Source organism: Drosophila subpulchrella, chromosome 2L, assembly GCF_014743375.2.
Source record: "Drosophila subpulchrella strain 33 F10 #4 breed RU33 chromosome 2L, RU_Dsub_v1.1 Primary Assembly, whole genome shotgun sequence".
In the NCBI taxonomy this organism is placed as follows: domain Eukaryota; kingdom Metazoa; phylum Arthropoda; class Insecta; order Diptera; family Drosophilidae; genus Drosophila; species Drosophila subpulchrella.
In genome coordinates, this window is record NC_050610.1 from 7,737,294 (window position 1) to 7,753,772 (window position 16,479).

General features: G+C 40.1%; 4 protein-coding genes across 7 annotated transcripts; 1 reads left to right on the forward strand and 3 right to left on the reverse strand.

The window, feature by feature from the left end:
* The first annotated feature begins 1,470 nt into the window (after positions 1–1,470).
* Positions 1,471–7,325, forward strand: LOC119548205 (adenylate kinase isoenzyme 5). Of its 4 annotated transcripts, none has more exons than XM_037855337.1 (9): positions 1,471–2,064; positions 3,729–4,040; positions 4,301–4,443; positions 4,862–5,044; positions 5,450–5,558; positions 5,634–5,931; positions 5,995–6,211; positions 6,401–6,565; positions 6,625–7,325. In XM_037855337.1, the coding sequence occupies exons 1-9, from the start codon at positions 2,043–2,045 to the stop codon at positions 7,018–7,020; spliced, it is 1,845 nt and encodes a 614-aa protein (XP_037711265.1). In that variant the 5' UTR covers positions 1,471–2,042; the 3' UTR covers positions 7,021–7,325. The 4 variants fall into 4 exon arrangements, with proteins under 4 accessions (XP_037711265.1, XP_037711267.1, XP_037711264.1 ...); XM_037855339.1 differs by having other exon boundaries at positions 5,649–5,931; XM_037855336.1 differs by having other exon boundaries at positions 1,473–1,786; positions 1,937–2,064; positions 5,450–5,931.
* A 28-nt stretch (positions 7,326–7,353) lies between these two features.
* LOC119548203 lies at positions 7,354–10,008 on the reverse strand. The gene is made up of 2 exons (XM_037855333.1): positions 9,324–10,008; positions 7,354–8,945 (listed from the first exon to the last, which is right to left on the reverse strand). The coding sequence occupies exons 1-2, from the start codon at positions 9,929–9,931 to the stop codon at positions 7,430–7,432; spliced, it is 2,124 nt and encodes a 707-aa protein (XP_037711261.1). The 5' UTR covers positions 9,932–10,008; the 3' UTR covers positions 7,354–7,429.
* A 64-nt stretch (positions 10,009–10,072) lies between these two features.
* On the reverse strand, positions 10,073–12,389 carry LOC119548204. The gene is made up of 2 exons (XM_037855334.1): positions 11,866–12,389; positions 10,073–11,726 (listed from the first exon to the last, which is right to left on the reverse strand). Exons 1-2 carry the CDS (start codon positions 12,321–12,323, stop codon positions 10,076–10,078), a joined length of 2,109 nt encoding a protein of 702 aa, XP_037711262.1. The 5' UTR covers positions 12,324–12,389; the 3' UTR covers positions 10,073–10,075.
* Positions 12,390–13,282: 893 nt separating this feature from the next.
* On the reverse strand, positions 13,283–15,734 carry LOC119546190. Its single transcript, XM_037852316.1, has 3 exons — positions 15,298–15,734; positions 14,937–15,234; positions 13,283–14,795 (listed from the first exon to the last, which is right to left on the reverse strand). The coding sequence occupies exons 1-3, from the start codon at positions 15,732–15,734 to the stop codon at positions 13,539–13,541; spliced, it is 1,992 nt and encodes a 663-aa protein (XP_037708244.1). The 3' UTR covers positions 13,283–13,538.
* Positions 15,735–16,479: the final 745 nt, after the last annotated feature.

Genomic DNA, 16,479 nt, shown 5'->3' on the forward strand with positions numbered 1-16,479 from the left:
GTCCTTGGTCGGCCTATTCAACCTGCCCAACCGCCCACTTCAGTGTCAGCCTCAGGAAAAATAAAACACCCCGGCAAAACCAATTCAATTTTAATTGGACACATTTTTGAAATTATAACAGCTGTCCACACTTTGCGTGTTGTCCTCCACCAAAAAGTCCGTATCATTGAACTACAGCTAGAACTAAACTAAATAATTAACGCCAATTAAAAGTGTGAAATATTAATTGAATGTTCCCCACTGCACATCAGACAGACCAGTGTTCTATTTCCCATCTATTGTACGGAAAATCCCACCCCCATGTGACCATTCCTGGCCCCCTCCGGATTTATCAATTTGGGGCTCTTGTCACTGTGTGGCGGCATGATTGCGCAATTTCTCCGCCATCAAAGTCATGAAAGCGATTCAGAATGAACACATACCTTGTGGCAGACTCATGATGGGTGAACACTTTGCCAATGTACCATAGGACACTTTGCTAGGATTACTACAAAGATCATAAGAATTATATTGTAAAGTTTAGTTTCAATTTTAATTTTTTAGCTTTGTGTGTACTTATTTTTGTGTTTAAAAGAAATCAAAAGAGATAAAATTAAATAAATCCGTCAAAGTATTTTATTATTTATTTAGCTCTTTATAATAATCATAAATAAAAACGGTATTCCAAAGTGATTTATTTGTCATAACAGTACCCCACGTTTCTCCCTTTTTTTAAAGAAGTATGAAATTTTTTGACAAACACTAAGTCTACAATGGGAAATGATGGTAAAATAAACTAAGTTTGATTATAATGGTTTCAAAATAATCTTTATTTTTAATTTCTTAAAAAAAAGTATTAAACTATATTATCTCAGACAAACATCACATTCTAATTCATCTTTTTTATAAAATTTGAATATTTTTATCCATTATATCTTCATTAATAATGGTTTTAGACCCAATATTTTGATCAATATCGTGTTTCCACCCCTCATTCATGGTATTTCACAATTTTTTCATAATTTTCTATAACCTGTAACTATTTTTTCAAAGCACACATGCCTCTCGACTTGAACAGCTGCAAGTCAGAGGATTTATTTACACCTATAAAAACAGAGGCCGAACTGACAACAGCAAACAACATAAAGGACACCAGCACGCCAGCACTGCCAACAAAAACCGGGAAAGCGCTTTAAAAACCGTTCCACATACGCGATAATACACATATGTGAACCCATACAGGAGGGATGTATGAGAAACGCACCGCTGGCTCCAGGACACAGGACACTTTGTTTGGAGCGCATAAACAAATGGCGGCCCATGAATGACACGGACATGTGAGGTGGATTTTGGATGGTCTGGGAGTGGAACTGAGTAAGGTGCTCTAGGGTCGTGCGTGAGACTTCCAATGGGGCATAGGAAATCCCGACGGCCATAGAGCTAAACCAAGTCCACCCACGCTCCACTGGAACTGCATTGGTGGTACGAGCCTGCTGAAACTCATAAAGTATTCATTAATTGGAAAAGTGACCAGGGGAACCGGGCCTCGCAGCGCAGAGGTAAAAACCGAGTCAGTTGTCAATTTTGAAACTCAGTTTCGTTTCGGACGTTCGGCGAGGCGTACGTGCTCGGTTTGTTGAACTATTGAACCGCTGAACCCTCGGAAATCAGTACCATAAATCGGCGGAGTTCGCGGCTAATGCAGGAATCAAAACACCAAAACCGGCAACGTCATGTAGTTCGCTGTTGTGCGTGTTGCCGACAATAAAACGCGAGAACAAGTATCCCAGAGATACCAATAATAAATGTACACATATTTACAATATATACACATTGAGCGAATACCATTCACGGTAGCCATGGACAGACGCAGTTATAGAGTGCTAAACATTTGTGGAATTTTACCATTACAACACTGTTTTGAAAGTTTTTAGAATCTTTTTTTTTTTTGTTTAAGGAATTAATCATTTTAAAATAGAGAGAGTGAGTGGGCTCGAGTGTTGGGTGTGCGGTAGGGAAAACACAATTGCGAAAATTCAGCTATACTGGCCACCGAATGGATAATGGGTATTTGTTTAGACACAGGTGAGTAATGCCACATGCAGGAGATTTGTAATCAAAGATTAGCAACGCCTCTCCACGGCCAAAGATAATAAAAAGAACCCTAATGAGTCGCGCAGGTTGAACACGCCAGGGGGAATATAATACGAAAAACTTTTCATTAGTTTTACTAACAAGAAATCTTCTACAACGGTTCAAGTTAAAGAATAACTTTTAGCTGATTGGTTACGAATACTTAACATTTTGAGGCATACTTTTGGGCTACAGAATGACCCATAGCAATTAACCCATCGAATATAAATTTATTTAAACAAATACATACCTTAAACTGTTTAGGAACCAACATTTAAGTATTGAAGAAACAAGAAAAAAGTATAATTTATTACTAATTTGCTCCCAATTACTTGGATATAATACGCAAGCCACTGCTTTTTAAACCAATCGCTCAAATTGGAGAACACCCTCTTTTTTCAATATCAAAAAGTTTTTATAACTTGCACTGGGCCTTCTACCAACAATCCTTAATCCCGGTGACATATTCAATTGTCTACAATTCAAGGGACAGTTTCAATTGAAATTACTGCAATCAGTTGGTTTGAAATTCATAAAAAAACAATTATCCATGACAACACGAATTTGTAATGCACATACGGATATGATTTTACATGTAAAGGACGTTATTTCGAAATCGAGACCTTGCCCAACGCTATAATTTGTATCGGAACTTGGACTCTTTGGCCTCCATGGCTGCCAGGTCCTTGGACATGTTCGTTGACCACCAAAGCTTATACACATAAATCCTTAAATGCGCGTCACTCACAAAAACAAAAAGAAACACGACAACTGAATGGGGAAAAAGGAAATCCCCGGGTCGGAAAGGGATAGCAATAATAACAAAACATGTCAATTAAATAAAACTGCAGGAAAATCAATAAAATTGTCACAGAACCGAGTGGGTTCTCTGGCTGGAAAAACGTGAAATCGACTGAAAGTGGGTGGATTTATATCTGGGGCTATAGAATCGCTATTGACTACCTATGCCACAGCTGATTTTCCATGAATGAATTCGCGGTGACGCCATACTATGTAATACATATGTACGGTTCCCATACAATTAAATAATTGCTAAACATGTTTTAATAATGGGGTTTGCGATTTGTTTCGATCCCTGGGTCCCTTGCCTACCATCGAGTGCGTGTGTGTATTCCGTCCCTAATTTCCCACTTCTGGCAAATTGCTTCCGGCCCCGATGAAGGCTGGCTAATGCCAACTTGGCACGTTACGGCTGCCCTTGCCTTTTCCCGCACCCGCGTTTCCTTGTGCTAAGTTGCCAACACATCCGGTTTCCGGTTGAAAAATTGCTGCGCTTTAGCCGGGGGTCAACTGTTGCTCTGGTCCCACACGCAAATAAAGAATCTCTCGAACTACCTGTTTAAGTACCTAAATTGCAAATTCGTGTTTTGAATATTTTTCTTATAAATGATAATCGATTTAAACTGTACTGATTATAAAATTGTAATTTCTCTTGAGAGTTAAGTACTGTCTATGATTTCTAAAATATAGTTAAAGTTCCAGTCCGGAATTTTAAGAATTCCCATACTAAAGGAAAATATTTCATTGTTATATATATTATATGGTTATATATTAAAATATTTCGTATTTGTCTCTTTCTTATTTCAATTTTCCAGATGCCAGCGCGGCACAAGATACCGGCGAACCAGGCAACGATTGGAGTCTTACACGGAATCGAAATGCCCAAAATGCTGGCGATTTGGAGGTCGCCGCGGCGGCGGGCAGATTGGGTTCTACCAATGTCGGCGGTATCGATATGCAAAATGCTGGAAAAATCAAGTTCGATCCGCCCAAAGTGCCAGTGATATTTGTTTTAGGCGGCCCCGGTAGTGGCAAGGTCACCCATTGCGACACCTTCATGCAGGAGCGACGCGGAGTAACGCACATCAATATGATGGATCTGCTGCAGCAATATGCAATGGGCAATGGTAAGATATATCTATTGGGTCGTGAAGCCACTTTTAAAGGTGTCTAAAAGTATGCAGTGAAAAAAGAGCTCTTTCATAATGAATCCGCCAAATATTGTTGCGAACTTTTAGACACCTTTATAAGGGATGCCGTATAAAAACGTGATGTCTCGAAATGAATCCACCGAATATTGTTGCATACTTTTAGACACCTTTATAAGGAATTTTTGAAATATAGTTTTTTTCTTTGAGAAACTAACAACCTCCTTTCCCCATTGTAGACATGCAAGACTTTTCGCAACTATCGTCGAAAACAGTCACCGAGGTGCTGATGTTGGAAATGAAAATGGCTCCAGCTGCCAAAGCATACCTGATATCGGGATATCCACGCTCAATGCGCGACGTTGTCGAGTATTCTGAGAAGGTAATTTTCCACCTACCCACAACTAATTTTCACTGTCTTCGCCATCAGTACTTTTATTTATTATAAAGCCACTTTGTGTTGCCGCACACTTTATTTGCCCGGTAAATTGCTGCTGAACTATTTAAACTAATTACCTGGCAAATGGTTCGCCGACAGTGTGTTTATTCGGCCATAATTCCCATGGACTTACAGTTACCTCCACACATTCCCTGTTTATTATATATTCAAGTGCTAATTGAACCGACTCAGGGAGGTCCAAACATCTAGTCACTTACATATGGCGTTAGCCATGGTATGTAGACAAAACACTTGATAAGTAGGACAAATTTGGTAAACAGAAGACTGAACCTTACAATTTGGTGAAATAACTAAAATCTAATCATCTTTGATTAATTTAATGTTTCTTTCTTTCTTCCAGATTCAAGTCGTTAATGGCGTGATTCTAATATCCTGGCGTCAATCGGTTCTCCAGAAGCAAATCGATTATGGAGCCAAATTAGGTCATGTAGTACTCTCCTTAGCCAAAATGGAATTGGAAAATTTCTTCAAAAATGTGATGCCAGTCGCCGATTATTTTGATCAGAGCGATATGTTGTTGGCGGTGAGTATTTTAATATAGATAAAGGCAAAGCTAATATCTTAAATAAAAATATTGGAAAATGGGTATTGGTAAAAGGTACCATATAAATAAGTTACCAATATAATTAAAAGCTAAGAAACAAATTCATTAGGCAGATTAATACTTTGCGATAACTACCATATCTTTATGAAAACTAAACGATTTTTTTGAAATCAGTTTTGACTTTTTTGGCTGTAACTGTAATGGGTTATAACATTATATGAGTATAACGATTCTTTTGGAAATAATAAGATAAGAAATATAAGTTTTATCAAGGGACATGCATTTCTCTTTTATTTTGCAATAAAATCATTCAAGATAATAATACTAAATAAAAAATTTATAGAAATTCGGATTATTTTAAATAATTTGTTATTATTTTCCCAGGTAAACGGGGAGCGTGCTCCCACAGAGGTGTTTAAAGACTTTCGCACCGCTGTCCTCGATATACTAAGCACCCTCGAGAACCAAGAGGCCGTGATGAACGGAGTTACAGGTATGGGCAGAGGGATACATGATATACCCGGCAGTATAGTTAGCGTAGACACCGCACCAAGTCAAGCCCAACAAGGGACTCAAATTGCAGAAGACATCGCGACGAATGCCTCCGAGACCGCGGGAATTGTTTTGGGCAGAGATTTGGCCATCGATGGGCCAAATGGAGCCGTGACAGCCCTGAAAACGGGCACTACCAGTGCCGATGATGACAGCGGTGTTGTGGTCACCCAGCAGCCAAAGTTTCGGCCAGATGCTGGACCGGAAGAATCGGGTCTGCCACCCATTATCTGGGTGATCGGCGGTCCGGGCAGCAATAAGGCCACTCTTTGCCTCAAGGCCGTGGGACTAAATCCCGGCTGGGCTCATATCAGGTAAGCTAAAATGGATTTCTCAGAAACAGATTAATTTAACTAGAATCTACTTTGTTTTTTAAGTGTCGGTCGCCTTTTAAGAAATATCACCGATTCTGCACCACGTGCCAATACGGAAAGCTTTGCAGTCAAGGAAGCTTTGGCCGCTGGGGATATGGCCCCAGAAAAGTCGCTGAATCAGCTACTGGAAACCAATCTGCGCCAGTTACGAGATAGAACTGGAATCATCATAGATGGGTATCCCAGGAATCTGCAGCAAGTCAAGTACTTCGAAAACAAGGTGAGATATGGGATGATATCGTCAAAACTAAAAAAAAAGATTATACATTCAGTATCTTTTTTTATTGTTGTATAACAAATTAGTTTTAAAGAAATATTAAGAATTAAAAATTTGGTTTCTTTTGAATAAGTTATTTTAAAGGACAAGCCATTTTGGACTCCTAACTCAATTTATATTCTTATGTTTTAGTACAAACAAGGACCGCCCATCATCCTGCTCGATTGCTCAAAACTTCAGTTAGGCAGAGGACGTATAGATGACACGGTATCCTCATTTCGGCGGCGTTTGGAGCTCTTTCGCGAGCAAACCCTGCCCATGCTCAAGATCCTGGATACCAGCAATCGCTTGCAGATTGTAAGTTGTCAAAAAATGAGTGTTAAAACATATATTATTGAAATCCATTAATTACCCAGGTCGATGGTGACACGGATAGTCCATCAGTGCAGCGCGAATTCGAACGTCTCATCCGTAATCATATCCAGCGTCTGTTGAACAAAACCGATGACACGGATGAAACAGCCACGCTGGGCAATCAAATGATGCGAAACGAGCAAACGGATGCGATTCTTCACGACCTGGAGACCAATGTCCCGGGAACCGTGCCCACCATTAGCCATCATGTGAGCATGATGAACGGTCATCTGAAAAATCGCGGAAGCGCCTTGGGAAGTGGGAAACATCATGGGCAGATGATGAACGGACATGTCCCTGGAAGACCCGGAACAGGACCCGTAGCACAACCCGTTCCCGTCGATTTCCGGCACATGCTCGAGGAAGCCGAGCGATATCCCGTCGATTCGTATATGTAGACGGATCACGGGGATCTTTAGTGCAGTCGTATATTTCACAGTTTTATAGTTTTTTAATGGACCTAGACTAAGCTAGATTGTTAATGCTGGTTTGTTGAATACTCGAAGAAGGCGGTTCGAGGGACCAATGCGCAAGTTAGTCCGGCTAGATTAAGAGTTAGAAGAATTCAATTCAATACTTTAAATAACTAGACGAGTACCGACTTAGCCTAAGAGTGCCTTCAATGCAGGCACCAATGTAATTGAGGGGTAGCAGTTACCTTGAACGATTTCAATAAAAGCTAAGAGTTAAAAGTTTTACTCAAGAAATCAAAATTCTTTTTTTTTGGGATTTATTGGGTTAATTTGGTATATTTAAGGACCTCTTTTTTCGATTTTGTATTTGATCACCAGATTAAAATTTTTCCCTTTATTTAGTGAACTTCTTTTTTAAATTTCTCCATTCCTTCATATTTCCATCCAAGTTATTCGGATAACAAAAGCAAAACTTCTTGGCCGTTCTATCATTTACGCACTTCGAGTGATTGTGATAGTTGATCATGCTACTGACATCCGACATTCTGAAATCCACCATATCATTGAGATCCTGACTGTAGCGAATCGTGGCCTCGAAAACTCCACCAAGAGGATAGGTGCGTATCCTAAGGCTATATGTTTTGACTTGTCCGTCGGTGCTATCGTCATTGACCAACTTTCTTTCGACATAATCCAGATCATGGAGTTGCAATCGCTGGCAGAACCGATTGAACTTCCTCTTTAGCATCCAGTTGTTGATGTGGTACACCAGTAGTTTGCCCAAAAAATAGGAACTAACATCGTTCGGAAGGAGAACAAATTCGTTGCAGGTGCACCAATGCATTCCAATTCCAGCTTCCTCGCAACTCCGATCTTGGGGTATCAGGTGAAACAGGGACTGACTGGTGGGACAGAATTGTAATGGAGGCAGTTCCTCAGAGCTCGATTCGCTAAGCTTAAGTATATGCCTCAGGGTATTGTGCAAGTCAAATGGAGAAGTCAGCCGATTGCGATTGAGATTCAGATTTTCGGCAAACTTTGGATATGTCTCTTGGAACCATTCTGGCAAGTATATATGAAGCATGGCAAGACGTTCTTCGAGAAAAGTGTCAGGCAACTCCACCAGCTCCCCTGCCTTTTGACCCTGGTCACTTAGCAGTACCACAATAGACCGCTCAAATACCTGATGCTTTCGCATTATCTCCAAATACTCCACGAACTTATCATCCAGACTGATGGAACCCAGCGGGTAATTACGGGTGAAAGTAGAGCTCCAAAATAATCCGAAGGCCGGCTGATCTAGCTCCTCAATCATCCGCTGGGTGAATTGCATACAGAAGTCATACAAATAGGAGAAACTTAGGCGCCTACCCATACAGTATTCAAAACCGAATCTTCGGAATGTACTCATTGTTTCGGAGACGGGCGTTAGCAGCGAATGTAGTTGGTAATCGGAGGGAATCTCCAGAGGAATGGACGAACGTAGGATGTCTTCGGCAAATGCTGTTTTATAACCCGATTCCTTAAACTTTTTCCATATCAAGGGGAACCGTTTTAGGCACTTCTTATCGGATTGTTCGCCAGCAAAAATGGCGCAAAGGTTAGAAAACACGGTATCTCCCACCTTGTTGTAACCCTCCATCTCAAAAAATCCGAGATCTTTTACATATTTTGAGGTTTTTGGCATAGTCCGCTTAAAATTCATTCTTGAAAGACTGTCTAGTCCCAGCATTATGATGCTTGGCTTTTTGTTCAGTGGCTGGGACTCTGTAATATATGTCCTGTTGAGTATTTGCACCAGAGGAAACGCATCCTGCTGGAGAACCTGTTGGGGTTTTCCCTCTTCATGACACTCCGCCACGATGCCAATTGATTTCCAGCTTAAAACCACTTCTTTTTCGAAACTCATTCTATGTTAAACAACGAGAAGTTATAATGACAACTGTTACTTTAATGTGGAATATATGAAAAATAACCGCAGTTAACTTAGCGCTACTCACAAAAACAGATCAACTTCTATAACTTTAATTTTATTTTAATTAGTAATATAAAATATTAATTCGCATGAGATGTATTTTATAACTCAAAGGCTCTTTAACTCGAACCTTTTTTGGTGGCCGATTGTTATTTAAGTTAAAGAAGTTTGACTGTGTGTATCATTTTAAGAACGATCTGTTTTGGCTTAACTTAAAATTATTTCTTTATCATCAATATGCTGTTTATTGCCCTTAGCAGTTACTTTGTGTTTTAAAATCTAGAAATAATATAAAATTAAATAGAAGCCTTACTTTATATACGCGTCTGTTTCCTCATTAATGTCGTCGGCCACCTCTCTATAGTTGCAAGTGATTTTTTCATTAGGATGATGGGATAGTTCCGATAACGCAGCCCTATTCACATTTAGTCGATATTGCTGCAATTTGGTATCGTACTTCAGCATAAAGAGATCACTTTCGTTGGTGCACCTCTTGTATTTCACCGGCTGGAGGATAGCTAATGCCTCACTGGAGAAAGGGTCCACATAGGGCATACTGCACTTAGAACTGCTAACAAAATAACGCCCGAACGAGTTTTGTATTCGCTTCTTGCGTTTCCTTATCCTTAGAGTTTCAAAATCTTCGTCGTCCGCCGGAGGATATTTCTCTAGTATATCTGAACTTTCTGGTTCCGCAACTTTCTTTAAAATATCTTCCGAATTGGACCATCTTCGATTTGGGTGTTCCGTTGTTTCTTGTTGATTCTGAACATTTGATTTAGCTTCGAGCGAGGGGATATGCTGAACGTGGCTTTCTGGTCCGGCAGGACTATTATGATTGCACCATATAAACACCAGAAGCAGTGAAAAGAAAATAATAAAAAACTTTCTAATCTTCAGCATGGTTTTTCGTCTTATCATGTTCAAGACCTCTACCTTAAATTTAAGAAAATGAAATGTCCGACGTTTAGAAAAATGGTCGCTTGATGTGAAAAATTTATTTTTTTTAAATATCAAAGACCCTGGGATAAATGCTAAACATAAAGTCGCAACTAAAAAAGATTTTTAATAATCATGAGTTTTATATTTAGCTTCATCGTAATAGTCGTCCTCGTTTTCATGAAATTTATATTTAACTTTCCTCTCCCTTGAGGCCGCCCGTTCACCAAGTTTTAAGAACTGATCCTTATAGCACAAGCAGAATTTCTTCGCAAGAGCATCCTCCACACAATACGACTCGTTGTGATACGAATTTAGGCGACTGATCATATCCATTTGAATGGTCACGACATCATTGTCCGCGTTACTATAAACGATAGATCTAAATTTTGCGTTATTTGATTTGGTGGTAAACAGAATACGATAGGTCTCAACATTATTGGGAGACTGCACTTCATTTCCATGTTCATCGAAGTGCAGTTGTCGGTCGGCCTTCAATACTTTGTTTAACTTGATACGATGACAGTCGCCGTCGACATTTAGCATCTTCAAGTACCTGTTCATTCGATTCACAGTCAACTTTGTAAGTCTTCGGATAGGAAGGGTGATTCGAACAGTCACAAATGGCTTGCAGGTGCACCAATGATCGGGAATACCGGCATCCGAGCAGCTTCGATTACTCGGCAGCACTTTCAAAATAGATCCACAATAATCACACTTGACGGTTTTCATGAAATCAAGCCTCGGACGGATTTGCTCGATAATTTGTCTGATACCGAGATGTAGATCGTAATTAGAACTCAGGCGATTTTTGTTTAAAATCAGGGCCCTTTCCACTGATGGATAACGCCTTCGATACCAGGGTGGTATGTATATGTGTAACATGGGCTGCCGCTCCTCCAGATATCCAGTATAGTGCTCGGCCAAAGGTCCGTATCTGGAGCCATGATCACTGAGGAGTATCACAATGGATCTTTCGAACAGCCCGTACCGCTTGAACTGTTCCATGTAGCGAGCAAATAGGCCGTCCAAATTGGCACCTCCACGAAAATCATCGTGAGTGAAACTGCTCGTCCAAAATAGGCCAAAAAGCGGTTTCGGCTGCTCAGAAACAAAACGCTCTATCAGCTGTTTAGCAAAATCGAAGACATAACTAAAGCTGTGTCTTCTGCCCACGCAATATTTGAAGCCAAAATACTCCACCGTTTGCAGAACCTGTTCGATGACCATGAGAAAGGGTCGCAAATAGAAATCCACTGGGGGATGCTTGAAACCCATCTTCAAGTAGTTAAAGGTGGATATCGAAGACAAGTCCTCGGCATAGGCTGTTAAATAACCGGCGCTGTGAAAGTGGTTCCATAAAAAGACCAGGCTGTCCAGACATCCGGACACTCGCACATCACATTGGGATCGCCATTGCCTCGGAGTACGACCCGTTAGGATGGCCATTAAATTCGGCAGGGTATTGTCGCCAACCTTGTTATATCCCTCCATCTCAAACCATCCCTTCTGACTGACGAATTCCGAGGTGAGGGGCATGCTACGCCGGAAGTTCATGCGGGACATACTGTCGATCCCAAAGAGAAAGACACTGGGGTACTTGGCACCCCTTTTTAGATCGTTCTCCTCGTTTCGATTCTTCAGGTGCTGAATAAACGAGAAGGCATCACGCTGCAAAACCCGCGACTTGTTCCTCATCTCATGGCACTCGACTATCACTCCCAGAAAGTGACTCGGCACTATCCAGTCCTGATGGAAATATTCCGGAGATTCCACACTGAAAAATAAATTACTTAGTTCTGTCTTTTATCCAACAAGTTAAAGCAGTCTATAAAAAATATTTTGTCCTACCATAAGCTGATATCATTATCAGTAGTACCTCCCAAAGTATTATAAAAAACGAAATCAATACTCACTAAGCAAAAACATCGGTTGCTCCGGGAACTACCTCAATATATGTGCACCCGAAATTCGAAAAAGCCGCAAAGTGATTCAAGGATACATCCATGTTCAAGTGCAGCATATAGTGTTTCTTCTCACGATCGTAGATAACGCTGACCAAACTTGGCTCATCTGTGCAGGACTTAAATCGTAGGGGTCTTAATTCAGGGAACCCCTTTACAAACGGATTGACCCTCGGCATCTTGCACTTTGGACTAAGGACAAAGAACTTTTCGAGGACATTTTTCGCAACCACCTTTTTAGTCTGTTCAGTACTGTTAAAAGTGGTACGTGTTACGGGCTCTATATCGATATGCCAGGTTTTATCTATAGGTTTTTCTTTCGAGTGGTCCGACCTGTGGTTCGCCAATATAAAAACCAATAACACAAGCACCATGCATAAACATAATTTCCGAGTATTATATCGAAACATATTTGTATTTTCTGGGAATTTTCAAAATGACTTGCTTGCTAGGTCTATACTCACTTTGTCCTTAAATTTTGGGATACATTTTAAGATAATACATATGCATATACATTCTATAACGTTTGATCATTTTCAGATTTAGGCATATGCTTTTATAAATTATTTATCTGCTTACAAGGAAGTTTATATGACATCATAAAAGTGTGATTCACAGATTTCGGAAATTATTGGCAGGGTTGTTCTGATTCTTTAGCGCTTATCGTTTTCAAGATCTTTTCGACGTCCGGTTAAGATAATTTTGTTCTTGGCGATATTTCTAAAAGTGTGATTCACATATTTCGGAAATTATTGGCAGGGTTGTTCTGATTCTTTAGCGCTTATCGTTTTCAAGATCTTTTCGACGTCCGGTTAAGATAATTTTGTTCTTGGCGATATTTCTAAATCGAATATTTCTCGTAATCAAAGTTGCACTTCAGTAAATTTAATAAACAAAAATAATAATATTTACCGCAGTCTATATGCCTCACAAATATAATAAAATCTAAGCAACATCATAAAAGGGCCAATTAATATAGTAATCATCCAAAATGTACAACTTTATTAAAATGTAATCAATACATATTGAACATCGGTTTCCGTCTACATACATATGTTAACTGTTGCTTCAAATGTTTCGTAATTTCCTACCTGATTCTATCTCCTTCCCATCTCTTATCGCCTTGAGTTTGCACAATGAGATGTTTGGGAAATACTTTGTTAGCAATTGTTCTACCCACCTTGTCTTACTTGTCAGATGCTGACTGACTTCCGGATCGCTGGTCAATGAAGTTAATTACTTTAATGGCAACTTCATGTTCATATGATAATGGCGCTTCCGTAGTTCTGTGAACAAGTTTTGAAATCTGTAAGGCGCGTGGATGGTTCAGGTTTGTTGCTAACCAAAGTTATATTTTTATCAAGCCTTATGATTTCTAGCTCGTGCCAAAATAATGCTTTACAACGACAAAGTAATATAATTGAATTATTGCTTATCAACAAAGTACGCCCATTTCGTGGCAAGCGGTTGGTTATATAACAACTTGTATTTTTTGTTTTGGTGAACATTTTCGATGTTTCTTACCACTAAATTAATCATTATTCAAAGCAATATAAGAATATAACACGTTAAGGTACATAGTTTTACTAAGATTTGTTTTAAACTGAAGTTTCTTTAAGAAATGGTTAGGACTTGAGGTCCTTAAAGCAAATGCAATACAGTTTGCTAAGCTTGTCATCGATGCAGGTAGAGTCGTCCTTGTAAGAGTTTGTTCTGCTAATATTCTCCACATTCACTTCAGCTTTCTGGGTGACATTATTATAGACCACGGTGGCCTGGAAATCAGCACTATTTTGATTTACCTTGAACTTGATACGATATACGGCGGTCTCCTGCTCCTTTAGTTCTTCGGACCAGTTGATATTCAGACCCATTTTGATCTCAGTCTTGTGGATATAGCTTAGCGTCAGATTGCTGCAAAACTGGCTGAGATTCTTATGAACAAAATACTCGTTCATCCGATCGATCACAGCATGGGCAATGGGCGTTGTCCACCTGAGTCCTGTGATGGGCCTATAGGGTTCGCAGGTGCACCAGTGCTCCTCGATGCCCGCCTGCGAGCATGTGCGATCCTCTGGTAGGGGATAAAAAAGCGACTGGCAGGTGGGACAGTCGAAGGACTTGGGTAGTTTTGGCCCATCTGGGGTACCCCCAATCTCGATGATGTGTTTCAGTGTATTGTGCAGATCAAAGTTGGAACATAACCTGTGCTTATTTAGTTCGAGTGCCTTTTCGTAAGAGGGATATGTCTCACGAAACCAGGAAGGCAGATAAATAAACATCATGGGAAGACGCTCCTCCAGGAATCCATCCTTCAGTTCTGTTAATTCGCCAAATCTGGTACCGTGATCGGCAAAGAATATCATAATCATTTCCTCAAAGTCCCCTTCTTGTTGAAATTCGAGCAGATCCCCGAGAACCTTTTCCTGCATGGCCGAAGGCATAAAGGGATCATCGTGACTGAAATGATTCGACCAGAACATTCCCCAAATGGGTCGTTCGTGGACAAAGCGGTGTGTAAACTGCCGGCCATAGTCGTATATATATCGATTCGCCATCCTCCGACCCAGGCAATATCGCATGTAATCATGTTCCGGCAATCGATACACATCCAGCTGGGTCTCCAGAGCCCGCAGAATTGGGCGGAAGTAGAAGTCCATGGGCTTTTTGGTGAAGCCGGGCTTTAAGTAGTTGAAATGATTCGAAGCACTCTCGTCCTCTGCATATCCCGTCAAGTAGCTAGCGTTCTTGAAGTACTTCCATATCATCGGCATTTCATCCAAGCAGCCCTTTTTGTCAGTATCACACACCTGTTCCTTGGCCGTCTCAGCCGAGTATCCACTAAGTATAGCAAGAATGTTGGGAAATGAATTGTCGGCCACCTGGAAGAGGAAAATGACCATATCATGTACATTTCAATACTTTTTTGTTCCGTAGCCTGAGAAATATTTTAAATCACCCTATAAAAATGGCATCCCTACTTAGTTTAGTTAAGGTCTTTAGTAATATCACTAATTTCGCACCTTATTGTATCCCTGCATCTCGTACCACCCAGGTCCTTGTAGGAACTTAAAGACCTTGGGCATGGTGCGTCGTAAATTAATTCGCGAAAGCGAGTCGATGCCGTACATTATGACACTTGGTTTTCTAGTGCCCTTCGCCTTTATAAGGTCCTTGGACAGCGGCCGATATTGAACGAAAACAAATGCATCTTTTTGGAGGACCACATTTGGATCCTCAGCCGACTGGCACTCCACGATCATCCCCTCCACATGCTGAGGCACCTCATATCCATCGGTAAAGTACTTTTTCTCCTTCAGACTGCGCGATAAGATAAGTGTGTTTAAAAACCGGCTTGCTATTAGGGGAATCACCTTGTCTTACTTGTCATAGGTATCTGCTTTATTCCCGTATTTGATTTCCCGGTAAAAGCAATTATATTCCGCGTCGGTGAAGTTGAGCAAATTCAGAGCTACTTTTTCGTCAATGTGCAAAAAATGTCGATTAATGTTTTTGTTATACGAAGTTGTTATAAGATCGCTCTGATTTGAGCAGGTGACCAATGTTTGCGGCTTGTATATTTTCATCACATCGTCGTTGAACGGATCCACATAGGGGATCTGGCACTTGGAGGTTTTTAAAAAATATAGCTGTCGTTTCGGCGTGGTCGAACTTTTTTGCGATAAATCAGTATTCGGAATTCGCTTAAATTGCGTTCCCCACGATATATTTGATCGTTGTAAAAATATTAATGTTAGCAAAAAGTAAAACAGTCCGAGGAACTTGCAGACGGATTGGTTGGTATTAAATCGCGACTCCATGGTGTGCTCTGGTCAACATAAACGACCCAACTGAACAAAAATTGCTGTTCCCGAAAAAATATCCCATGGGCTCGCATTCGTTATCAGTTGTAAGTAAATACACGTTCCAAAAAGATTTCAGTATGTTTATAGAAACATTGTTCTAGGAATTTATATGAAGTATGCGTAGTTTGACATTGGAAATTGAAAGTAAAACATTTATTAATTATTATTAATTAATTATATAAAATTATTAATTAAATAAATTCAAAAAATTTTTGGTCTTTAGTTTTTCTTAAAAGAATTTATTCTCATCAAATTAATGTGGCACAATTTTCGGCCATTCAAGTAAGCATTAAATGTTTATCACAATGATCTAAAACGGGCTGCACTTTTTATAGTTTAAAAAATTTCAAACAGTAATTATACCCGTTACTCGTAGAGTAAAAGGGTATACTAGATTCGTCGGAAAGTGTGTAACAGGCAGAAGGAAGCGTTTCCGACCCCATAAAGTATATATATTCTTGATCAGGATCACTAGCCGAGTCGATCTAGCCATGTCTGTCTGTCCGTCTGTCCGTCTGTCTGTCCGGATGAACGCTGAGATCTAGGAAACTATGAGAGCTAGGCTATTGAGATTTGGCGTGCAGATTCCTGAGCTTCTTACGCAGCGCAAGTTTGTTTCAGTAGAGTGCCACGCCCACAAACCGCCCAAAACTGTGGCTCCTACAGTTTTGATGCTAGAATAAAAATTTTAACTGAAATG